The 27,042-nt window shown below is 41.5% G+C and overlaps 1 protein-coding gene and 1 pseudogene across 2 annotated transcripts in view; one reads left to right on the forward strand and one right to left on the reverse strand.

Annotated features, from left to right (window-relative positions):
• DERA (deoxyribose-phosphate aldolase) overlaps positions 1–27,042 on the forward strand; it is a 128,343-nt gene that overhangs the window by 46,116 nt on the left and 55,185 nt on the right. For both annotated transcript variants that reach the window (XM_030939547.1, XM_030939546.1), the window contains exon 6: positions 17,644–17,772. In XM_030939547.1, the coding sequence (XP_030795407.1) occupies positions 17,644–17,772 (129 nt within the window). The remainder of the gene's footprint in view (positions 1–17,643; positions 17,773–27,042) is intronic.
• On the reverse strand, positions 7,288–8,033 carry LOC115899941 (annotated as a pseudogene).

A 27,042-nucleotide genomic window follows, 5' to 3' on the forward strand; every position in this document is an offset into this window, starting at 1 on the left:
ATATTAATTTTGCTTATCTGCTTTTAGTCACGGATTTCACTAAGATTTAAGGCTACAGTAAAATGAAAAAGTGAGTAAGCACAGTATTTAAAACAAATCTGGCAATAACGTTTATGTGATTTAGTTGTATATAAACCTATATGTCCTTTATATCTTAAGCAATTGTGTAGGTATAGAAATAGAGTTTATAACTTACACCTTTTATTAAGCAGTAGTGGATATAGAAATATGGTTTATATTATGCTACTGATTGGAAAATAAAATACAATAGGAGATGGGTTTTGATGTAATTGATTGCCTCTTAATGAACTAGGAATGGTTGTTTTTAAGAACTGATAATTTCCCAATAACAGGCATTTATGCAAAATATAATGACACATCTTTGTCCTGGACCATACTTTTATATTAACTCTTTTTCTGGTGTTAACCTCTTGACCCAAACAAACTGAAAAGGAACATTAATACTAGAAATTTAATTCTAAATAGAAACCTGAAATGACTTAGGACTTTTCACTGCAATATTTTGTCTTAATTTTGATTCTCAATTTGATTGCATATTGTATTTTTCTGTGTCATGTTTTAATATTAGCTGTTTATTAAAATATCAGCGTAAACTAATTTCTTGGAATTTGTGGATGGAAATGTCTGTCAAGCAATTGCATTTTTAAATCTAGGGCCCTCTCCCTTGTGCAGTGAGGTTTGTGGGATACTTGGTAAAGCACAATAGAAAGAACCTGATTTTATTTCATTTTTTAAGTTCTGGGGACATGTGCCACATGTGCAGGTTTGTCGCATAGGTAAACGTGTGCCATAGTGGTTTGCTCCACCTGTCAACCCATCACCTAGGTAGGTATTAAGTGCCGCATGCATTAGCTATTTTCCCTAATGCACTACCTGCCTCCACCCTCCCCCGACAGGCCTCACTGTGTGTTGTTCCCCTCCCTGGGTTCATGTGTTCTCATTAAGAACCCCATTTTTTAAACCTGGCCCTTCAGAGTGATCTTAACCATTTCTCATGGACATGAGAGTCCACAGTTTAGGGTATGAACTAGAGGAGACTGGATTTGGGGGTGAGGGAGGTCTCATATTCCTCTCTGGGTTCTCCTTAGTGACCATTTAAAATGTCCACTTTCCTGAAATTTCTTACTTTTCCACCCTCCTTGAAGCTCCTGCACTGTTAGCATATGAACTACCTGCTACTTCTCAGAGAAAATAAAATCATCAGACAGGAGCTCCCTCCAGGTCCTTGTATCAGGGCTGCTTTTCTTTGCTTCTTCCTTTGCTCCTTCCTCCTAAATTCAGTCCCTCCACTGTGCTGTGGCTCTCATCTCCCCCTGCATTTTCAGAAGCCCTACTCTATCCATTGGGCATTCTTTCTCCTGCGTCATCAGCCTCTCTCTGCCAGCTCATTGCCATTAAGCATTTAGACATACTCAAGCTTTTCTTAGCCATTTACGGAAGAACCCACATGCCGGCTTTCCCTTACCTTCATCCCCAGCAACGTCCTCCTTTCTTCTCTTCCCTTCACTACTAAAATTCTGAAAAGAAGACCTGGTGCGGTGGCTCACACCTGTAATCCCAGCACTTTGGGAGGCTGAAACAGGCACTTTGGGAGGCCTCATCACCTTTTGCTCTGCCCTGCCCCAAGTTCTGGTTCCGCAGCGATGCTTGGGGGCGGGGCGGCTTCCTCTCTTGAGGTCAGGAGTTCGAAACCAGCCTAGCCAACATGGCAAAACCTTGTTTCTACTAAAAATACAAAAATTCATTGGGCATGGTGGCACATACCTGTAATCCCAGCTACTCTGGAGGCTGAGGTGAGCGAATTGCTTGAACCAGGGAGGCAGAGGTTGCAGTGAGCCAAGATTGTGCCACTGCACTGCAGCCTGAGGGACAGAGTGAGATTCCATCTAAAAAAAAAAATTTTTTTTGAAAAGAGTTTGTTTGTCCTGAGAAGTTCAAACTAATATACTAATGACCTCTCATCTCATTATGTCCAGGTCATACTCCCTAGTTGTTTATTTAGCATTGCCATGCAACATATGACACAGCAGACTGTTCCTTCCTTCTGGTAATACTTTCTTGTCGTGGCTTTGGTGACTACATTCCTGAGGTCTTCTTTTCTGTTTCTGATTACCCCTGCGTCTCATTTGCAAGCTCCTCTACCTCCTCTGTCATCCCTGAAGTCATCCATCTCAGATTCTGAGAACCATGGACACCGAGCTGTGGTTCTCAGATTCTGTCCCAGTGTCCCAGTGTGACTTTTCTGCAACCTTGGTGTACTTTCCTTTGGAAACGTCATGTCCTTGCTGATTTAAGTTACATTACTTATGGCAAAGACAACCAAACCTCCTGAGCACCAGGACCACCTGGAGCCAGGGCCACCTGCTCCAGAACCCGTATTCCGTTGTATCACTATACCATATTGCATTTCACCCATCATTTACATATAAGTAGACATTCAAAATCACTGAACCTTGATGAAATCAGAGAAATCTGGCTATTTTAGAAATAAATCTATTAGGCCAGGCACAGTGGCTTATGCCTGTAATCCTAGCACTCTGGGAGGCTGAGGCAGGCAGATCACTTGAGCCCAGGAGTTCAAGACCAGTCTAGGCAATATGGCAAAACCCCATCTCTGAAAAAAAAAAAATTGCAAAAATTAGCCTGGAGTGGTGGTATGTGCCTGTAGTCCCAGCTACTCAGGGTTGGGGCTGAGGTGGGAGGGTTCCTTGAGCCTGGGAGGCAGAGGTTTCAGTGAGCCATGATTATTACCACTGCACTCATAAACCACTGTGTGTGGCCTAACAGATTTATTTCTAAAATAGACTGAGCAAGAGAGTGAGACCCTGTCCCCCCCCAAAAAAAAACTATTAAAAAATATTTTCATTTCCCTGACTTTCTTAACAATTTTTATTAAATACAATTTAATTTTTTATTGATTATTCCAAACTGTTTTGTTACTGATTATATTATCCCAATATACAGTGATGCTTTCAGGGGCCAGTGAAATCTCTGAGATGATTGACCTCATAGCTCACAGTCCAGACTTTTTTGATTTATGTATCTTCTTATTTGTTACTGTTTTTTTGCCTGCTCCTTAGTGGTTAAGCTTTTTACTGTCAGGTCACGTTGAGCTCGTGATGGCACACTGTCCTTCCCTGACAGTCCTTCTGTCACTCCTGTCCAGCTGGACATGGAAATGTGGACAACTGTGTTTCTCACTTATCACCATAGTTTGAAACAAATAGGGTATGGCATGTATTGTTGGTTCTCAAAATTATAATACCTCACAAACATTATCAAATGATTTGCCCCAGCTGCTTTCCTGACAGGATCTAGTATATCCGCCTGGGCATTTGTGATGAAAATAATTGAGGTGTATATGTAAGGGAGGAATAGGCTCCTAAATGGGGAAAATCTCTCCAGGTGATTTTGTTCCCCTTCCCCACCAGTCCCATGTCCTTATTAAGAAGTACTAACTCAGGACTCTTCCTTCTTCTTCTTTTTTTTTTTTTTTTTGGACATAATTCCAGTTCTTAGTTGCATATACTTTAGGTGCCAGATAGTGGAAGCATTGTTGAATTTACATACAGCAATGTATGTAAATTCATACATTGAATACATTCATATATTGTATGTTTTATTTTATTACTAGTACTAATTAATTAATTAGTTAATTAGTACATATTGTATTTCCTATATGTTTCTATGCCTTTAGCCTGGATCTGTAGTTAGCTGTGAACAGGAGAGTTTGATGAATAAAATGTTATCCCAGTGAATTTAGCTAAGAAGTGCATCTGCTTTCTGTGCTCTTGAGAAAAGAAGGCTTTCCTCTCGCTGGGATGGCTGTGCTCTCTGATAAAGATAGCATCCAAATGGGGACATCACCCACCCAGCCAGCCAGCCAGCCAGCCAGGCCACCCAGTCATTGCTGAGTCACAGTCAGACCCAGAACAAATGCACTGTGGGAGGACAGTACTGGGAAAGCAGGAATAGTTGAAAGTTGCATCTTTGCATTTAGACAGATCTTGGTTGGAATCTTGGCTCTATTGTTCACTCTTGGACAGGTTCTTCTCTGTGATTTCTGTTCCTTCTATGTAAAATGGAGATAATGACATCTACTTCACAGGGTTACAATAGGGAAGAAATTAGATAATGTTTGTAAAATGATCATCCTGTTGCTTGACCCAGATGAAGCCCTCCTTGCCAGCTGCAATGTTGCCTTCTCCTTCTCCTTCCTCCTGCCCCTGATGATGATCTGTTATCAAGGGAAGTGACACATAGCACATGTGTTAAGTGAATAAAGTGGGACTCTAAAGACTTGGGTTTTAGTCTTTATGATTTTGATAATTTATACCTAGACCTTGGGTAAACACTTCACTTCTCTCTGCTTCCATGTAAATGTTACAAATGAGGGGATAGGACATAATGATTTTTACAACCCTTTAGAACTATAATGATCTTTGATTTTATGTTTAGTGTTTTCATTTTCAGTGAATATTATTCCCATGATTAGTACATGTAATACAATATTTCTTAATGGTGGTGTTGAAGTTGACATATAAGGTGCATTCCTTAAACAGTTCTTTGAAGAAAGCATTCACCAGAAGTGGTTCATCATCTCATAAATCTTATTGAGCAGGTTTTAAAAATCGAATAATTTCCATGCTCTGTAAATATACAGAGGTGTTCATTTTACTTTTTAAATGACTCTTTCTGTTGCATCTGTTTACCTAACATAGTTACCAGTGACAGGGAAATGCTGTCAGATTGCACCTTGTTCAGGAATCTAGCTCCATGAGCTGAGGACCTGGAGCTGGCTTTACTAGCTTTGGGAGACTCTTTCCATACTGGAGCACCAGCAGACATCGTTCCAAAGGTGGCTAGGATTGTCTGATATTCTGCAGCATCTCATGTTCAATGAGCAATTGGAAGTACCGTTTGTCTCCTGTATCCACAGCCTCATGTACTTTTCATCTCCTTCAATTGTTTACCCCTGAATTGCTATCTTAAATATGGCCTGTGAAGTACATACCTCATGGCTATCAAACATTTTAGGATAAGAAAATGAAATATCGGCACCAAAGTCACATTATTTTTCATTTTCTTATATGAAGAGAATCCTAAAGACGTTGAATCTGTGCAATAATCTATTTTTCTTATTTGCTGATTTTTACACAAGAAGGATGGTAGAAAGAACATCTTAAAAATAAATTGGTATATTTCTTTTATAGAGTGTTAATCATATTTTATTAGAAAAGTAGTCTCTAAATCTATAGACACTTTTTGGAGAGGAATTACATAATCTATAATTTGTGGTTTCTCTGTTTTAGGAGTTGTATATAACAGAAATTCTGGAAATACTTATGACAACTGTATGCTTTTATGGGTTTTATTTTTATGCTACAATTCTTCAAAACTTCAGATACTATTGATAAAAATATGCATCTTATCTCTTGTAGGTTATTATTATATCTGGTGTGTTAGCTCATCTCTGCCTTAATCTCACAAGATTAATTAGTTGCCTTGGTGAATGAAACTGTTCTTGAACATTTTGTGACTTCTTTAGTTTAAAAGGTTGCTGTACAATTTTATATTAAGTGTTTTACTATACATATAATTATCTTAAGAGTTATATTCAGGCCATTCTTGCACAGTGTTGAACATCTTTCTGATACTCAAAAAATAATTGCTTAGATATGTTCGTTAACAATTATTTTTTAAGTGCCTTTGAATAGCAGGGAATATAAAAGGAAATATACTTTATGACTTTTAGATAGGAAACAGTCTTTAAACACTTGGATTCTTACTTAAATCATAATTTTAAACATATAAGTTTTAGTAACAGAGTTTTTGTTGTCTGGCGCAGTGCTTTTCCAGAATACTTAGCAGATTGCCAGCTGCTTCAAAATTGAGAAGATACTTTCCTTTCAGGTGGACCCTAGAGAGAAGAAAGTCGATTTTATTTATTTATTTATGTGTTTTTAGCTTTTTGAGAGTTTTAAAATTTTCATTTCCTTTTTTAAAATACACCATTCTATTTTTTTAAAATAATGTGAAGAATGAGCTCATTAAAAAAACTGAAAAAAAAAAAACCAGGTGCACCCACATTTCCAACTCCATCTCCCCTTTCAGATTGTTCAAGATGTATACATGTTGATTGTTTATCTGCAGACCTAGTTCTTTCCATGTTGTTATCAGAGGTTGACACCAAATTACCAAGTAGATATTTTTCCTTTGATTTAAATTCAGATTCCATTCCAGCAAAGCAACACGAAAAAACCTAATGTCTAGTTTTAGCTTCTGGTGATTAGGTTCTCCAGGTAAGAAGTGAAAATGGAGACTAAATGGTGTTACCATCTTTATTCAGAAAGTTATTATTTTCAGCAAAATGGGGCCAAGGCAAAAAAAATCCAGGTTGCAAGACTTGGAAAAACGAGTGTCCACCCCATGGGACATTTACAGATTGATCACTATGACAGCAGCTCTTTCTAGAGGTAATAATGTTGTCATTAGGTTGTGATAATTCTCTAGAGACCCCAACAGCCCCAGATTGAGAACATCTGGAAATTGTTCAGATGACACAAATTTCTGTTTTCTGTTGTTAAGGCTTCCATGGTGCCTTTCTGTGGCATCTGCCATTGGTTTTCTTTTTTTTTTTTTTTCCCCAAACCTCCTTTCAAATCCGGAAATATACATAAAATACAAGATTATTTTCCTCACCTATGCTCCTAGGCTCTTGTCTTGATACCCAGTGTTATGAAATCTGTCAGGTAAACTGCTGGCCAACTGGGATGTCTGCTGAAATTTCTGGAGGTGGAATAGCAAATGAGTTCATCCAGCAAAGAGAGCATCTGAAGGTCCATGAGTCTTGGCAAGAAAACACAAAGTCCCACACATAAGACCGGGATGGGGAGTTTTTCGTCACTGAAGAGGCCATCTTAAGATGTCAACTCTTTTTTTTTCTTGAGATGGAGTTTCGTTCTTGTTGCCCAGGCTGGAGTGCAATGGTGCGATCTCGGCTCGCTGCAGTCTCCACCTCCCAGGTTCAAGAGATTCTCCTTCCTCAGCCTCCGGGGTAACTGGAATTACAAGTGTCCACCACCATGCCCAGCTAATTTTTTGTTTTTTTAATAGAGATGGGGTTTCTCCGTGTTGGCCAGGCTGGTCTTGAACTCCTGACCTCATGAGGAGGCCGAGGTGATCCACCCGCCTCGGCCTCCCAGAGTGCTGGGATTACAGGCGTGAGCCACTGTACCCGGCCGTATCTCAACTCTTAAAGAAAATTCAGGAACCAATGCTAAAATGAACAAGGCCAGCAGATTTCGGAGTACAGTCAGTCTTCAGTGAGGGCAGATGTTTCCTAATTAAATTCCTGAATTTCTTTTTGGCTTCTGTCCTTTCTTCATTATCAAAGTACCAAACAGTATAGCACATCTAGTCTCATAGGAAGACAGCACCTCGTGTGGGTTCCTGCAGTCTAACCAGAACAGGAGTTTTTCACAAATGGCCTCCACATCTGCCATGAGCGGTCTCTCCTCTGGAAATAGCCATAGGATCCTACCGTGTAGCCCGGCATCCCAATTCTTGTTCAGATAGTGGATGCAGGCGATGCAGCAGCCATTGTTGTTGGGGTTGTCCACATGATGAATGTAACCTATTCCATTTTTAAGATAGCAAGCCACCATTGCCTCGGACCTCTCCTTGACATAGTATTTTCCCAGCAGCTCCTGCACTAGAGGACCAGCCTGTCAGTGAGGGACAGGAGGAAGCTAATGGCCTTGCAGCCCTTCTTGTTGCTCCCAGTCTACATGAACTGGTCACCCTTTGGAGACGCTGCACACAGCCCAGCTGGCTGTCCCACAGGGCCCCCTTGCAATGCAGCTGCTTAATGTGCTCCTGGATGCAGTTGCCCACCACCTCCTTGCCCAGGAAGTTTTGCAGGTCGCAGAAACTGACCTCCTGCTGACAGGGCATGATGTATACTCTAAGGAAAATTTCTCCAATTCCTGCCTCATGATGTGTCCCGGCATTTCATGCACAGGGCAGAAGTCGGGGACCCCCAGCGTGCACCCAGAGAGGGAACGATGTATGCAATGTGAAGCCAAGGCGTGGGGAGCGGGGCCAGGGTCCCAAGCCACTGCAGTCAGTACCAGGGACAGGGGAAAGTTGCTCACAACTCTCAGGAGAAGGGATCTGCGTTCAGGGACCAGTGGGAGAGTGGTGTAGGACTCCATGATCTAGTGCTGGATTTGCAAGTTCATCTTAAATAGAGAAAACTAATATGCTGTAGATGCAAGTTCTGCTGGCGTGCGGGGACAGCATTGCAGAAGGTAGGGCAAGTTGTCAATCTGATTTGGATGCTGTTTCAAACATGCAGTCTGACCCCTTTGCCTCCTCTCCAGTCCTTGGATCCACACTGATGCACACAGGCCTTTCTGAGTGTGGCTGAGTGCTCTCAGTCCTGTCAGTGAGCACTCCACTGACACAGCCTCACTTGTTTTTCAGCTGGGAACGACAGGCAGAGGTCAGGTTATGACTTCTACTTCTTCTCAGTGTGGCAGTAGTAGGAGGGATGCGGGGAGACAAACAGGAGACAACTCTTCTGCTAGTTGTGCCACTATATTGATGAAGCATCTGCAGTGTAATATATCCTGGGTTTCTAGCACGCCCCCTTTCACTACCCCTGAAAACCTCATTATAAGTGAAAACATTTATTAATAGGTTTTTAATGGGACATCACTATGCCAGCCACTTCTCTGGTGTATGTGTTTTGTTAAATTTTGCATTATTCTGACTATTTTGCAGTCGTGGTATTGGAATTCCATTTTCATTTGTCAGGAACCTTTGATAATAGCCTACCAAATTATTATTTTTCTAGTACATGGCAAGAATTGCTTTTTTTAAAAAAAAATAGAGAATTTCCAGTTTTCTTAAGGTTTGAAGTTTTAACAACAGATATATATTACATGTGGATATGTAAGCAGAAAAAATAGTAAAGGCTCTGGAGAATAAGGTCATGATGTTTGCAAATATTTAACTATGAGGACATTTACTGAAGTCTTACATGTAATAGCAAAAAATCTGGAACCTTAAGTATCCAATAGTAGGAAAATGATTGAATAAATTTTTTATGTCCATGTGATGGAATATTGTGCAGCCATTAATAGTAGCTCCGTAGACCTGTATTTATTAACATAGAAATATGTCAGGGATATATTGAAGGAAAAAAGCATGTTACAGAATAATATGTACCATATATAATCACTTCTTTTTAAAGTTATAGAAGCCACAGAGTGATTGATAGTCTAAAAAGCCCTCCTGTAAGAAAACCATCTGGATGCTAAATTACAACAAATGTAGCAAGTTATTTTTTAACTTTTATTTTTGAATGATTTTAAACTTACAGAAAAGTTGTAAAATTGGTACACAAGACTACAGTTTTATCACTGAGATTCCCCAGTTATAAAGTGCTATACCATTTACTTTTTTTGACTTATTTCCTCTGTGATGTGTGTACATACATATATAAATGACATATTACATACGTATTTTTCTGAACCATTAGGGAATAAGTTGCAGACCTGTTCACCTGTTACCCTTAAATACTTCAGTGTGTGTTTCCTGAAAACAAGGACAAGGACACTCTTGTACCAAGCCACAGTACTGCATCAAAATCAGGAAATTAACATTGATAACCATATGACCATTAACTCTACAGATTGTTCAGATTTTGCAGATTGTCCCAATAGTGTGTTTTATTAGGTCTAGGATCAGTTGTTTCATATTTCTTTAATATTCTTTAACCTAAGAATACTAAGAACAGTCCTCAGTCTTTCCTTGTCTTTGACGATTACGGGCCTGTTATTTTTGTAAAATATACCTCACTTTGGGTTTGTTTGGTATTTTCTCACAATTAGATTCAGGTTATACATTTTTGGCAGGCGTGCCACGGAACTTTTGCTCTGTTCTTCTCAGTGCATTATTTCAGGAGTCACAAGATGTTAATTTGTACCATTATTGATGATGTTCCTTTTTTTACTTGGCAAAGATGGTTTCTGCCAAGTTTCTCCATTGTAAAATTAATAAGTATTTTGCGTTTTAATAAGTAATTAATACAGATTATGAATGGAGATATTTTGAGACTATGTTAATATCCTTTTCCTCATCTAACTTTTATTCACTCTTTTAGCATCCATTGATGATATTTCAGCTATTACTTTGATTTTCTAATTATGTCATTTCTTCTATACTTATGAGTTGGCATTACCAAATCTGGGCATGATGTGGAACCCTACAAAGCCAGATGTGGTATTGACATCCCTCCCTCCCTTCTTCCCTCTCTCCTTACTGGTCTCTCTCCTTCCCTCCCTTCCTTCCTGTTTGTAAGAACTCATTGATTCTTGTTTTACTCAATTGGTTATAATCCTTTACTGTCATTATTTATTTTGATACTCAGATAGTCCCAGATTTGGCCAGTGGGAGTGTAACCGCTCACTGGGTTCGCCTTGCCTGCTGCCTACAGAGAGCCAGTTTCTCAAGACAGGGAATTACAGTAGAGAAAGAGTAATTCACGCTGAGCCAGCTGTGTGGCAGACCAGAATTTTATTCTTACTCAAGTCAGTCTCCCCGAGCATTAGGGGATCAGAGTTTTTAAGGACAACTTGGCGGGTTGTCAGTGATCCGGGAATGCTGATTGGTTGGGTAGGAGATGGAATCCTAGGGAATTGAACCTGTCCTCTTGTGCGCAGTTAGTTTCTGGGTAGGGGCCACAAGGTCAAATGAGCCAGTTTATCAATCTGGGTGGTGCCAGCTGATCCATCAAGTGCAGGGCCTGCAAAATATCTCCAGCACTGATCTTAGGAGCAGTTTAGGGAGGGTTGGAATCTTGCAGCCCCCAGCTGCATGACTCTTAAGCCGTCATTTCTAATCTTGTTAGTTCTACAAAGGCAGTCTAGTCCCCAGGCGGGAAGGAGGTTTGTTTTGGGAAAGTGCTGTTATTATCTTTGTTTTAAATTATGAACTATCAACTAAGTTCCTCCCAAAGTTAGTTCAGCCTGTGCCCAGGAAGGAACAAGGACAGCTTAAAGGTTAGAAACAAGATGGAGTCAGTTAGGTTAGATCTCTTTTACTGTCTCAGTCGTAATTTTGCAAAGGCGGTTTCAGGAGCTGCTTCAAACTGGCTCCTCTGTCCTTTTTATGTTCCCATCATTCTTTAGGAACTTCCTTGCTTTCTTGTAATAGATGTTTCAGGTGTATCTTTGACGTCTGCTCCAGCTTTGGAATCAGTTATTTCTCCGAGGAGCTCTTCCTCCTTTTATTGATTAATTGTATTTAGAAACCAAGATTTGGCTGCTAGGTATAACTCATTGCTATTGGGATGTTATTTTTCTAGGCCCTCTTATCAGACAGATCTAGTAAATACATGAACGTACACATATACACAGCACACACATAGAAACACACATTCATGTATATTTGTTTATCTGTATGTCAGTCTATAAATCTGTCTTAGAACTTACAGCTTCACACTGATAACCTCTATTACACTCCAGCATTGCATGGTTTATTCTTACTTTCCCCTTCCATATTTATACCCCTTCTTCTTGTCAGTGAGAAATCTTGCTCCCATTATTATCCATTATTTTCAGTATATTCATCTTTTTGATCAATTTTTACCTAGTTGATCAATTGCTTTGTATTTGACAATCTCCAGAGCCTATGGGTTGTCTTCCTGGCTCTACTGGCCAAGTCCTCCCCAACCCCTAGAATTTTCAGTCCTCGCTGGTAAGGACTTTCGCTTTCCCCAGAGCTGACTGCAGGTCCCCCTCACCTTGCCTCCACTCTGATGTGGCAACATGCAGGCTAACAATTTCTCTAGGCCCCAGTGACACGGGGGCTAGGTTTCTCTTCACCTTCTTGGCAGTGTGTGACTGAGAAAATCCCTGCTCCCTCTTGTCTGTGGTTGAGAGCTCCCAAAGACAGAGTTCGGAATCATCTTTCTAAATCAACAAGAAGCTCTTTCATTTTAGTTGTAACAGCTTAAACTTTTAGAGTAAGTCAATGTTTACCATCATTTTACGTGTGCTTATTATTAAAGGTGGATCTGAAGGAAAAATGATTATCTTCCTAACCATTTTAATACTTTTATATTGGCAGAATTTGAGAAGGGTTTGAGCTGTAAAAGTAAAGCTCTGCTATCTAATCTTGAGGAGAAAAATGAAGCTTGGAGAGGTTCAGTAACTTTCCCAAGTAACACCACTAATCAGCGGCCAAGCAAGGGCTGAAAAGTCCTGATTCAAAAATGTGAACTCTACTGTAGCACCATACTCTTGTTTTCTTCCCATCCAGGGGAGCTAAAAGAACAATTTATAGATCTTTTTTTTTTTTTTTTTTTTTTTGAGATGGAGTCTTGCTCTGTCGCCTAGGCTGGAGTGCAATGGCCGGATCTCAGCTCACTGCAAACTCCGCCTCCTGGGTTTACGCCATTCTCCTGCCTCAGCCTCCCGAGTAACTGGGACTACAGGCGCCCGCCACATCGCCCGGCTAGGTTTTTTGTATTTTTTTTTTTAGTAGAGACGGGGTTTTACCGTGTTAGGCAGGATGGTCTCGATCTCCTGACCTCGTGATCCACCCATCTCGGCCTCCCAAAGTGCTGGGATTACAGGCTTGAGCCACCGCGTCCGGCCTATAGATCATTTTTAGTGCATTATACAAAATTAAGTATCTTAGGTTTCTCAATTACCTTGGAACTTTTCATTTTACGCAGCTTTTTTACCCTAGAAGAATGAAAACCAGGTCTTAGGATTATAATGCCCATCTGTCAAGTGAGTTGTTTGAACTAGAAGGGAGTTGACATCCCTTTAGGTTCTGAGTTTTGACGACTCTGTGGCTCGAAGTACTGCATTGTATTTCCCTGAGAATATGTTGTAACTACAGTGAGTGTGCCTGTGCATGCATGTGTGTTATGTGTGCTGGAATAGAGGCAGAAAATTTTCAGGAAATACAGTTTTATTCCACATATGAAGGCATGACGACTCCTTTCTGTAAGATTTGGGGCAAGTCATTTGTCTCTCCATGTCTTACTTTTCTTTTTGAGATGGAGTTTCGCTCTTGTTGCCCAGGCTGGAGTGCAATTGCACAATCTTGGCTCACTGCAACCTCTGTCTCCTGGGTTCAAGCAATCCTCCTGCTTCAGCCTCTCTAGTAACTGGGATTATAGGTGTCCACCACCACGTCCTGCTAATTTTTGGTACTTTTTTAGTAAAGAAGGGGTTTCACCAGGTTGGCCAGGCTGGTCTCGAACTCCTGACCTCAGGTGATCCATCTGCCTCGGTCTCCCAAAGTGCTGGGATTACAGGCGTGAGCTACTGTGCCTGGTCCACATCTTACTTTTCACATTGGAAACGTGAAGGTAACTGAACTATCTCACAAGGGGATGGTTAAATGTCGTGTGGAGAACACTGAGCATTTTTGAGGGAATAAGCTTTGAAAACAGGGGATTTCTTATCCTTTAGAGTAATTATTCCTCATGCAAAATTTTTTGGAAAGGGCGTCTGTTGAACTTATTACTTCACTTGTAATTTCCTCTGCGTGTGTGGTCTAGCAGCAATTATACTAACTCCACGCCCCACCATTGTCCTTTCCTATGAACATAGGGGAAAACCTGCTCATTCATTTTTCCATTGTTTGGCTTAGTTATATTGAAAGGAAAGTGCCAACTGAGTTTGTTAAAGGACATAATTTGAGATTGACTGGGTTACATTTCAGCCATCAAGCCACTTTGATTAGCATATGTCATTCATCTAGTTTCCAAGGTGTCTATCATGGTACTGTCTAAGTACTCAAAATGACCTGAGCACTAATAATGCTTCTTTGTGGTTTCTATGGCTTGTGTTGGAGTGAAGTGGTCTATTTTTTCTTATATGTAAGATCGGCAAATTCTAGTTGTACTTTCATAAGTATTAGGACAGTGCTTGCTTTTTTTTGTTGTTGTTCATTATAGTTATTTTTGGGTTTTTGGAAGTGTATGAGAAAGAATGTGGGAAGCTGGTATTGAATGACTAAATGCCTACTAAATGCCTGGTTCTCTTCTAGCCACATGTATGATTTAATCATCACAAAAATACGTGAGCAAACCGAGCCTCCCTAAGTAATTAGGCTTAGAGAAATTGAATAATTCCTAAATGTTTACACAACTAGCAAGTAGCAAAAACTGTCTTATGTCAAGAGTCTGCTATTCAATGTAGCATGGGTTCTTAGCTTAAAAACAAACTTGTTTGTGATATATAGTAAACTTTTTTCCCCAGACTTTTTTTTTAGGGGCCCAAAGAGGTTTTGTGTTCTTTAAGGAACATAGATCATGGTGTCCTCAGCTTTTGTAAGTCCCTCTGTAATATGAGCCTAATAAGCACCGAGTAATAACAGTAGCACCATCACTGCTGCCACCAATAACTTTGAAAACAGGAACTGACATTCCTTGAGCGTGAACAATGTGTGGATATTGTCCTTATCTATTCATGTATGTTAACCTGTTTGATGCTCAAAATAACTCCGTGAGGTGTGCATACTTCTATCATTCCCATTTTGTAAATGAACGTGGGACAGGTTTAGAGTTAAGTAACTTATCCAAATCAAACAATAAACTAGTAGTAGGGTTCGGGTGTGAATCCATATACTCAGGAGAACCCACATTATTGTCTACAATACCATACGTCTTCAGTAAATATTCATGAGTTGAAGATGAACAAAACCAATTCTGCTTAAGTGAAGCTGAAAGGGGATTTATGATATTAGAAAGACATAAAGAAGCTCACTGAATAAGTAGGAAGCCTTGCTTGGAAGAAAAGCAGGACCATGAGAGAATAAGGAGCAGAGGACACAGTCAGACTGTGCCACAGGAAGAGCGTGGTTCCAGGGCCACTGCTGGTGCTGCTCCTGCTGGCCAGCACAGGTACCACACTGTTGGCTGGTGGCTGGCCCCTGGGACACTGGACTTTTGGATCTCCTGCTATTGCTGATACCACACTAATGAAGAAAATATCTAACTATTCTTTCATCTTTGTCTCACTCTGTAAGATTCAAAGCCCTGAGTAGAAGCAATCACTTGATAGAGCCCAGGTCACATTTTAAAAAGACCAGATTTGGTATAACTTTTGATGTAATTGTTCTAGTATATTTTGGGCAGAATGGTAACAAAGAAATGACAACTTTCCACCTGTTGAACCTTAAAGATTAAGATATTTTCTCAGAAAAACTTGACCCTATTATGTGGTAAAATAGGCCAGTAAAATGATTTTAGAAATTTGCAGTTAAAGAATGAGAAGGCATTGGTTGCATATTTGTAAATCCAGTTATGTTGTAAGTGACCACTTTCAGTTCATTCTGTTTAGATCATGGATTAAAGAGCATAACTGCCAAATGACTGAATCATAAAATACCTCTGGTTTTCCTGGTTAATTTTAACTATACTTCAAGAAATTCACTTGGCATCAGAAGGTAGCACTCTAGAAAAAGGATGATTTTTTTGGTTAACAAATATGGCTGTGATCAGTGTTTTAAGAATTTGTTTTACAGGCCAAAGTTCACTTTAACAACTGCTATAATAAAATACTTTCAAGCCTTGTCTGATGGCTCATTGATTGTAAGCAGTAATCCATACAACAGAACTTTGGTTACTGGAACTGGGTCAGGCCATGAAGTAAGATTTGACTTTTATAACACAACACTTAGTGGAAATTCATTTTACTAGAATTCTGAACTTAATAATTAAACTTTTTGAGTGCTTATAACATGTCAGGCAGTATGCAAAGTACTTTGTATATCTCTCTCTTATTCCTAGTAACCCTGTAAAGTAAATATTTTTGACGCTTTAAGGATGGAGCTGATGCTGAGAGAAATAACTTGCCTAAGGTCCCACAGGAAATGATGGAGTTGGGTTTTAAATCTGCATTTGTCTGACTCTAAAGCCAGCTTTTAATGACAACACTGTTTTGTGGAAGAAAATCATTAATTAAATCACAAGTTAACTTGGATTAGTGTTCTTGGATTTTTAGATCAGAAGATTTTCCTTGTCACTTGTTCTTAGAGAACAAGTTTCTTTTTTCAGATTCAATAACTCAAGAAATGTCATTCCATCCAATTCATTCTCTGAATTAAAAGAAGATATATATATTTTTGCTACATAGTCTATTACTATTTTTAACATTCTTACACAGGTTGTCACATTGAAGGCATAAGTAGGATGATTTTCTCCCAGGTTAGGTAGATGGGCAGGGTAAGGCAGGTGGTGTGGCATCTCGGATCAATCATCCCTAGTACTCACAACTGCGCGTTACTAAGGATCTGAGAAAATAGTGTGTTCTTTATTGAAGAACCTTCTGTGGGTACCATCTCTCAGTGGTAACAAACTTTCTAAACTTAACTGAGCATCTTGGAATAGAGTATTTGCTTTCATTTCTCTTCATTTTTCACTTCTGAACTTCAAGTTCGTGTTTTCTAGGACTGAGAAGGCAAGTTTTATTTGGCTGTTGTAACTCTTGTGGTTTAAACTGAGTTTGCTGACTTGAGACTAATTTTTCATTTTTTTATGTATTTTAGTAAGCCTGTGAATTATAGAACTCTCATTTTAGCTTTAAGAAATGCTTACCCCAATCCTTATTATGAATGTTTCCCTCCTGCTTGGTTTAGTCCATGTGCTTATAAAACTACTTCCTATGAAAGATTCTCAAATACAAAGGAAAGAAAAAGCCTTGGTCCTGACACCATGGCAGTAGCCTGAGTTCAAGAAATGAAAGTGGCCGACCTGATACAGGGTAAAAGCCAAAATCCACTGGTGTCATTGAAAAAAGACTTAAATAATTTTTTAAAGATTTAATACCCATGATTTTGGTCTAATTTGCTTACTAAAATCCTATTACCTTTCATTTGAAATGTTACCTTGAATATGAAATATGAAATAAATCTGGGCACAATGTGGAACCCTCCAAAGCCAGATGTGGTCCTGGGGTCATGGGCTCAGGGGTTAATAGATTCAAGGCAGCATCTCTGAGCCTCCCTACAGATGGCTTTGTGCACATGCATCCAACACTACCTGGCCAGGCTCAACACTTTTTAGTCAGATATATAAACATACTCTGGCAGGCAGTGGGGCAAGCTGCTGTGTCTTTATTGTCATGAACATAACTCTCGAGAAAGGTGTGCTTTGTATTTCAGCCAAAGAACCTATTACTTGTGAATGGAAGAGTTAATAAGAACCTAAGATTTGTTTTATTACTTTTCAAAGGGGTACACCACTGTATGTATAGTAGCTACATTTGTTTTTTGTTGGAAGCAACCATCATATGGACAAGACAGAAATTATTTATAATTTGCATGTCATTATGATATTTAAAAAGCTCTATGTCTCTGGACCTCAGGCCAGGGCTTAGAAACGGTTTCATGGTAGCAAACCAAACTTTCCTTGTAACAGGATGTGAACTGCAACAGAATGCTCCAGGCAATGTTAAATTGGGGTGATTTTTAGAAAGTGACAAATGTTTTATGTTTCCTAAATGTGAAATGGGTTCTACCAGCTCTAAACGGCTGCCAAGTTATGTTATCACTTGCCTGCTTTGTAACTGCCTCAATTATTTTCTTTCCCAGCCCTGTATGATGAGATTCGTCAGTTTCGCAAGGCCTGTGGGGAGGCTCATCTGAAAACTATATTAGCAACAGGAGAGCTTGGATCTCTTACTAATGTCTATAAAGCCAGTATGATAGCAATGATGGCAGGTAAGTGTTTTGTATTCAAATGATGTTTTCTATTGAATTAATGTTTTTAGGAGAAATTTAAGTAAGTGAAAGCATTTAGCTATTATTAAACATGCTAACCACTTGGAATTTTTTTGTGGGAGGAATCAGATATTTTGTAAAAACATGTCCAGTGTGAAGTGGTCAAAAACTCCTGGCTGTCTTCCACATTTTTTTTTTTTTTTTTTGTGGCATTTCATTGCTGCACTATGCTTATAAGGCAGTAGATGGCTCTCTTGTTAGTGAATTGCCTTCTGTTTTATTCTTTGATTATTCACTCATCAACATATGTTAGACAGGAATTTCTTTAACTCTGACTTACTCCTCTCTGAATTTAAGCTTTTCATTTATCTCAGAGATAGTATCCATACTATCTGAGACAACCTCTGCCTTTGTTTGTGTTAATGTTTTAAAATTTAGTGCAGTATCATTGATTTTTATACTTTCAAATATGAGTTGACTTATTCTTTATCTCTGTGAACAGCAGGTCTATCCATTTAGACATCCACGCTTGCAGCCTAGGAGTCATGCTTGGTTCTTTCTTTTTCTCACCTCACATAAATCAGTGAATAAGACTTGAGAGTTCTCTCTAGACCTCTTTGCTGTGTTTGACACATCTTCCCTCCATTCTAAGTGCTGCTCTCTTAGGCCACCATCCTCCTCCACAGGGATTACTTCAGCTGTTCCCCTGTCTTCTTGACTTTTGTTCCCCTCCAATCTGTTCTCCACACTGTCGCCACAATTTTTTTTAATGCTAGTTTTATTATGGTACTGCTTGCTTAAAATTCCTTCAGTTGTTTCCCTTCCTCTTCATGGTAAAGTGTACATTCGTAGATTTTTATTTTAAAAAGGTCTTTCCTAAGACCCTGGCTGTGCCATCTGCAGAGAACTGCAAGTAATTCTACATGGCTGGAGAACATGGTGTTCTCCAGCCATGTAGAATTACTTGCAGTTCTCTGCAGATGGTGCCATCCCTTTTGAGTCTTTGTACGTTCTGTGTCTGCCTCCTGCCTGGAATGCCTGTTGCCCAAATAACTCAACATCTTTGGGTTCTGCACAGGTACCACCTTTTTCAGGAATTATTTCCCCTGATACTGCTTCTCCCCCTACTGTTTGGCTCATTATCTCCTCTGTGTGTCCCCACAGCATTCAATTAAAAGCACTGTCATATAACTTATCACATGACATTGTGATTGAGTGTTGAATTTCTAGGTGTCCTTCTAGGAGCCCTATATTTGGAGGAAGATACCTGGTTTCTCTGGTCTTGAATCTGGGCCAGCCATACTCTTTGGTACTTCTTGAGTGCTCTGTCAGGCCTAGCAGATCATTCCTTGGAACTCTACTGAAAATCAGCCTACTAGTCATAGTGGTGGTGTTGGTCTGGTCACAGCTGCTATATCTAGAAAATATCTGCACTTGTCGTCTGAGAGCAAAATCTCAGAAAAACCTAAGGATGAGAAGGGATGGAACACTTTGAACAGTTGTTCATCAGTGATGCTGGCATTTCAAAGATTCATAGTAGAAGACTCACTGTACCTCTTAGGAACGTGGGAAAAGCCCCTTGGAGGCTACTTGGTGTGCAGGTAACCCCCCTTTTATGCTCCTTGCCAGCACAAGTGATTGTTAGCCCGGGTAACAAAGTAAAAGTTTGGAGACGAATAACAGCAGCCACTTATAGTACATGCTTTGTGGTAGCCACACTGTTGGTTGTACTCATGAAGCTGAGATACTCCTCAGGGTCACATCGGAGCCAATCTTGTGATATCTGTTACCCTAGCTGTTATCCTGGTCACAATGAAAGTGTATTCATTCTGGAGGTCAGCCAACCCTGTCCTACCCACAGCACCTACTACTCATGTGTCCGGAATTTATTCCCTCCAGTGGGTTCTTGGTCTCGCTGACTTCAAGAATGAAGTCGCGGACCCTCGTGGTGAGTGTTACAGCTCTTAAAGACGGTGTGTCCATAGTTTGTTCCTTCAGATGTTCAGGTGGGTCTGGCGTTTCTTCCTTCTGGTGGGTTTGTGGTCTCGCTGACTTCAGGAGTGAAGCTGCAGACCTTTGCAGTGAATGTTACAGCTCTTAAAGTTGGTGCATCTGGAGTTGTTTGTTCCTCGCAGTGGGTTCGTGGTCTCGCTGACTTCAGGAATGAAGCCACAGACCTTCGCAGTGAGTGTTACAGCTCGTAAAGGTGGCACGTCCAGAGTTGTTTTTTCCTCCTGGTGGGTTCGTGGTCTTGCTGACTTCAGGAATGAAGCCGCAGACCCTCACGGTGAGTGTTACAGCTCATAAAGCTAGTGCAGACGCAGAGTGAGCAGCAGCAAGATTTATTGCGAAGAGCAAAAGAACAAAGCTTCCATAGTGTGTAAGGGGACCCAAGCAGGTTGCCGCTGCTGGCTGGGGTGCCCAGCTTTTGTTCCCTTATTTGTCCCCGCCCATGTCCTGCTGATTGGTGTGTTTTTACAGAGTGCTGATTGGTGCATTTACAGTCCTTTAGCTAGACGCAGAGCACTGATTTGTGCATTTACAATCCTTTAGCTAGACAGAAATGTTCTCCAAGTCCCCACTCGACCCAGGAAGTCCGGCTGGCTTCACCTCTCCCCCTCTAAACAGGATACCCCAACTGCTGTTGGGAATTGGGCGATGACCTCTCTAGCTACTTCCTGCTGGATGGGGGCGAAGAAGGGGCCCTGAAATTGTAGTGTCCTCCAGAGAACTCTTTAGGTCAGTGAAAGGGCCAGCGGGTCAGTCCAGGGGTCCTTGGTAGAAGTTGTTAGTTGAGCTCATTTGGGGTTCCATTTGTAAGACTGTAGTTTGATGGCCTTGATTCTCGAGGAAACAAATTTGACAAGGAGGTTAAAAATAAAGGACCCAAAGGTGTGTAACAGCAAGATGGCTGTCACAGGACCTAGAAAGGGGAGAAGCCATGTCACCCAACTCCAGAGGTTGGTATAAGAGTTTGAAAGGCGTTGTCTGATTTCAGAAGCCTTTTCCTATAAATGTCGGGTGGTATCTCGTACTATCCCTGACTGGTTAGTGTAAAAACAACACTCTTCCCCTAAGAAGGTGCAGAATCCTCCTTTCTCAGCAGTGAAGAAGTCTAGGCCTTGGCGATTTTGGAGAGTCACTGCTGCCAAAGAGTCTATTTGGGATTGTAGAGTAAGGATAGATTTTGTTATTTCTTGCAAACTGTCTGAGGAATCCTTTGAGAGTATACAGTAGTAGGATAATACATGTTACACTGTTAACTTTTAGCAAACTTTACTTTAGTTGAAAACCTTGTAAGTTTGGGATTTTAAGTTTTCTTTGCTATTAAGGAAACCTCGTTCAGTTCATATTAACTTAGAATCGGTATAGATGACTCTTTCCTGATTCTGTAAGTACTTTAAGATTTGACTGAGTGCAAACAACTTGCAGGTTTGAGCAGACCAGTTATTTTTTTTTTATTTATTTATTTTTTTAGTTTTTTATTTTTTATTTTTGAGACGGAGTCTCGCTCTGTCACCCAGGCTGGAGTGCTGTGGCCGGATCTCAGCTCACTGCAAGCTCCGCCTCCCGGGGTCACGCCATTCTCCTGTCTCAGCCTTCCCGAGTAGCTGGGACTACAGGCGCCGCCACGTCGCCCGGCTAGTTTTTTGTAGTTTTTAGTAGAGACGGGGTTTCACCGTGTTAGCCAGGATGGTCTCGATCTCCTGACCTCGTGATCCGCCCGTCTCGGCCTCCCAAAGTGCTGGGATTACAGGCTTGAGCCACCGCGCCCGGCCGAGCAGACCAGTTATTAGGCAATTTTTCTAACTCTGCTTCTACAAGAGTTTCCTTATCACTTACTGAATACCCACTGTGTCTTTTTCCCTTAATTGCCTGGGAAGAACCATCTATTGTCCTGTCCTGAAGGGAGTTCCTCCTAGATCTGGTTGGACCTTTGTATGGTAATTAATTATGATTTAGATCCCGTGTTAGGAAACCTGCTGGGTTAAGGATTTTTGATAGGAAGGCTATGGGTTGTCAGTGGCATCAGTGCTTTTGGGCTACACTCTTGTTTACACTGACAACAAGGTGATGTTGGAGTGTTATAGGGTTACAGAGAAGACCTTCAATTATCAATTATAGGTTTTAAATTTACCCTGGCTTTTAAAGGAATAGGGTACACTGTTTTTTCTTTACCACTTCTATCTCTCTCTTTCTCTGTCTCTGATTTCTTCTTTGTCTGTCTCTCTCTTTCTCTCTGACTTCCTCTTTGTCTCTTCCTATCTTCCCTTCTTTGACTTTCTGTCTCTCTGTCTCTTCCTCTCTCTGTCTCTCTTTGACTCTTTCTTTGTCTCTGTCTCTTCCTCTGTCTCCTTCTCTTTGTCTCTCTGTTTCTTCCTCTCTCTCTTTCCTTCTGTCTTTGTCTCTCTCTTTCTCTGTCTGTCTCTCTGTCTTTCCTCTCTGCTGGTTTTGGCAGTGTAAGACTGCCACCTCCTTGAGTTTTTGCACTGTGTGCAATAACTCCATGGTTTCCTTGTGGTATTTAATGGGGGTTCCCCCCAGAGGGTAGGAACTCTCTTTCTTTCCATATTGCAGCATGGGCATGTAGGATTAGATAAACATACTTGCTATCTGTATACACATTTATTATTCTTCCTTTTCCCAGTTCTAATGCTCGGGTAAGTGCCACCAGTTCTGCTAACTGGGCGCTGGTCCCTGAGGGAAGAGGCTTACTTTCAAGTACTGTTACTATGACATAACCTGCTCTTCGTATCTCATTCTCCACAAATGAACTTCCATCGGTATATACGTTAAGGTCAGGATTAACTAGGGACTTCTAAGAGATCCTCTCGGGTGGCATAAGTCTGGACTATAATTTGTTGGCAGTCATGCTCTATTGGTTCCCCATCCTCTGGGAGAAAAGTGACAGGGTTGAGGGCCACACAAGTACGTATTTGAAGCACTGGTCTCTCAAGGAGTAGTACCTGGTGTCTAAGCAGGTGGTAGTCTGAGAGCCATAGACTTCCTTTGGCACCTAGTATGTCATTTACATCATGAGTAGTCCAGACAGTGAGGTCCTTTCCTTGTATTATTTTGATAGCCTCTGACACTAAAGACAGCCACCCCCGCAACTACCCATAAACAGTGAGGCCAGCCTTTTCTACTATATGAGTTTCCTTACTTAGGTATGCCACTGGTTATGGGGTTGTCCCACGAGTCTGAGTAAGGTCACCAAGAGCTATTCCTGCTCTCTCTGTGATGTATAAAGAGAAGTTTTGTCCCATGGGAAGACTTAAGGCTGGAGCTTGAATTTGTTCCTTCCAGTGCCTAGACTTCAGGGTTGATTCCCTTCTCAAGCAGGGGACAACAAATGGGTAACTTGTTCCCCATATTCATGTAGCTAATAGCTCCAGCCTTGGCTAATATATCCCTCCCTAATAAGGGTATGGGACTTTCAGGCATAACAAGAAAGGCATGTGAAAAGAGAATAGTCTCCCAATTACACCTGAGGCAGTGGGAGAAATACCTGGTTACAGGCTGTCCCAGGATTCCTCGGTTGGTAACGGACCTTGAGGACAGTTGTCTGGGACAGGAGATTAACACTGAGAAGGCCATGCCAGTGTCCAGGAGGAAGTCAATTTCCTGGCCCTCAATGTTTAAACGTACCCAGGGCTCAGTGACGGTGATGACATGAGCTGGGGCTTGCCCCGGGCACCCTCAGTCCTGTTGTTGGATTATCTGGTTGTGGGCTTCTGGCCCAGAGAACCTTTGTCCTCTGAGGCAGTGCACCTTCCAGTGATTGCCTCGGCATAGTGGACATGGGTGAGGGGGCAACTTCTCATTGGACAATCTTTTTTAAAGTGTCCTTGCAAACCACACTGATAACAAGCCCCACCAGGTGATTGGACTGCTCCATTTTCTGTCCTCTTTGAACCACCAAGGTTTGTATGTCTGAGGGCCATGAGTAAGGCTGCGGTCTTTCTCTGATCTTACTTTTCATTTTTGACCTGTTCCTCTTGGTCCCTATTATAGAACACTGAGGTTGCCAGGTTTAATAATGCCTCCAGATTTTGTTCAGGGCCCAGGGCTCGCTTTTGGAGCTTTCTTCTGATATCTGTGGCTGATTGGGTAATAAACTTATCTTTTAGAATCAATTGACCATTGAATGAGTTGGGTGACAGGGGCGTATACTTTCTTAAGGCCTTCCGTAGCTGCTCGAGGAAGGCAGAAGGATTTTCTTCCGTTCTCTTAGTTATGGTGGACATCACTGAATAATTCATGGACTTTTTCCTAATTCTCCTTAGTCCTTGTAGAACACAGGTCAGCAGATATTTACGACTCCAGTCCCCATGATCTGAGTCTAGATCCCAGTGGGGATCCGTACTGGGGATGGCTTGCTGAACAGTAGGGAATTTGTCCCTTTCTTCGGCCGTCATTCTATCATTTACTTGACTAAGATACCAGGTATCGCCAAACTCTCGGGCTGCAGCTAAAGCCGCATTCTTTTCATTAAAGGCCAGGGTTTGATCTAACAATAGCATGACATATCTCCATATGAGATTGAATGTTTGCCCTAGACCCTGTAGGACATCTATGTACCTATCAGGATCATCTGAAAACTTCCCCAGGTCTGCTTTGATTTGCTTTAAATCAGAGAGGGAAAAGGGGACATGGACCTGCTTTGGGTCAAATTCCCCTCCCCCTACAGCTTGAAGGGGACATAACCAATAGCCTGGGGGTTCTTCTGGTCCCTTGGAGATTTCTTTGCTTGTTTCCTTCTGGGCAGGGGATATTAGAGGAGGCTTATCATGAATAGCAAGGGGAGCTATAGGGAGGCTAGGATATGGGGGTAAGTTGCGAGGTCCTCCTGTGAGATGTAAATTGCAAGCTTTGCATAGTTGTGTATTCTCCTTCAATGAAAAGAAAGCCTGGACATAAGGTATTTCACTCCATTTGTCTTCCATCTTACAGAAAAGGTCAATCTGCAGGATAATATCGTAGTTTATACTTCCCTCAGGTGGCCGTTTTTCCCCATCAGAGAGAGAATATTGGGGCCAGGCCATAGCGCAGAAAAAATGAGCCACCTCTTTTTCAGGGTTTGCGGATCAAGTTGGTCCCAGTGACTTAGCATGTATTTCAAGGGTGAGCCTGTTGATGCCTGAGTGTTTCCCATCTGAAAGACAAAACTGCCCATGGTTTTGGATTGTTTGGTTCCCCCCCCGCCCAAGAACCTGCAACGGTCTCTGGACCCTGTTGATTGGAATAGTTGCGCTCACTGATGCAGCAGCAGAAACACTAGTTTTCCTCCTAGACCACAAGGAGAACCGAGAAAGGTCGGATTTAGTGGCTCTTATCGATGCATTCTCGAAAACCTGCACCCTTGCCTGTCCTCCTAGACCAAGAAGAGGAATGAGGAAACTCGAATTTAGTGTGCCTTACTGATGCATTCTCGAAAACCTGTTAGAGTCCTAAGTGTTCTCCTGTTAGTATTGGGACTTTACTCCTGTCCCATAAAGATGTTATGCCCCAAAAATGAAGTGGAGGGCCATACCCTGATGGAGGGAAGGGATCTCCAAGGTTGGAAGAGTGATGCCTTTTGTCCTTACTTATATGATAGGAAAGATACCATTTCTGAAGCTCCCCATATCCTAGCCTCAGGAATAGCTTTTGTTAGGCCTGCTAGTCTGTGGAGGGATCCTAAAATTCTTGCTAAGATAGTCCCCCCAACCCCGACAGGGCTTTGGGCAAAAGTTATGTCTTTCTGATTGGTGAGCCTGGGTGCCTAAAGAAGGGAACAGAGTCCTGAAGTTTATACTAGAAATCATTCTTATAGGAGAAACTAGAAAAGCACCAGAAACAGGGAGTGGTTTTTAGAAGCGGGACTAGCCTGGGAGAAGAGAGGCGAGAGGAAGTTTCTTTGGCAGGCATGAGGACCCAGGAGGCAAGGGTCACGATAGATAGGATAGATGGGCAAGTCTCGCTTGGGTGACATGACTTTGAGAGTTCCGCTCATGACTGCAAGGTCAACCAACTTGTTGTCAGGACCCCGGGGCTGAATGACTTTACTCTCTGTCAACCCTCGGCTCAGTCCAGAAGTACAGGAAAAGCGGAAGCTGGTTCCGGGCGAACCAACGCTCCCAACTTCAAAGAATCGGGGGTTGTTAGAGAGCCCTTTTCCAGAAAGCCTGCCACCCGTGTCTTTAGTCCGGCGGCTGTGCTAGTCACTTTTAACTGGCTGACACATGCCCAATATTTAGCCTCCAAATTCTAAGGAAAAATGGGACAGAATAGCAAGTAAAAGGGGTCCGACAGTACTCACCCCTTGGTGATTGTCCCTTCATGGTTGCCAAAATGTGTCTGGAATTTATTCCCTCCAGTGGGTTCGTGGTCTCGCTGACTTCAGGAATGAATCCGCAGACCCTCGCAGTGAGTGTTACAACTCTTAAAGTTGGCACGTCCGGAGTTGTTTGTTCCTCCCGGTGGGCTCGTGGTCTCATGACTTCAGGAATGAAGCCATAGACCCTCGCAGTGAGTGTTACAGCTCATAAAGGTATTGTGGACCCAAAGAGTGAGCAGCAGCAAGATTTATTATGAAGAGCAAAAGAACAAAGCTTCCACAGCATGGAAGGGGACCTGACCAGGTTGCCGCTGCTGGCTGGAGTGGCCAGTTTTTATTCCCTTATTTGTCCCCGCCCACGTCCTTCTGATTGGTCCATTTTACAGAGTGCTGATTGGTCCATTTTACAGAGTGATGATTGGTGCATTTTTACAGAGTGCTGATTGATGTGTTTACAAACCTTTAGCTAGACACAGAGCGCTGATTGGTGCGTTTTTACAGAGTGCTGATTGGTGTGTTTACAGTCCTTTAGCTAGACACACAGTGCTGATTGGTGCATTTTTACAGAGTGCTGATTGGTGCATTTACAATACTTTAGCCAGACACAGAGCGCTGATTGGTGCATTTACAATCCTTTAGCTAAACAGAAACGTTTTCCCAAGTCCCCACTTGACCCAGGAAGTCCAGGTGGCTTCACTTCTCATGATATGAATGTGGTATTAGGTCATCATGCTTTGGAAGCTCTGTCCCACCCTCCACCCATCCTCTTCACAGAAAACAATGTCCCTTTATTTTTTCCTTCTGCTTGTTTCTCTGTTCATGTTGTTTATCCACTTCATTTCTTCATTTCAGCAGTGTTTATTGAGCACTTACTGTGAGTAATAAAACTGTATTCATGGTGTGCTTTACCAGGTACATTGAAATAATATTCCTTAGTCCTCACATCAGTC

The sequence above is a fragment of the Rhinopithecus roxellana genome, chromosome 10 (genome assembly GCF_007565055.1).
Source record: "Rhinopithecus roxellana isolate Shanxi Qingling chromosome 10, ASM756505v1, whole genome shotgun sequence".
Taxonomy (NCBI): domain Eukaryota; kingdom Metazoa; phylum Chordata; class Mammalia; order Primates; family Cercopithecidae; genus Rhinopithecus; species Rhinopithecus roxellana.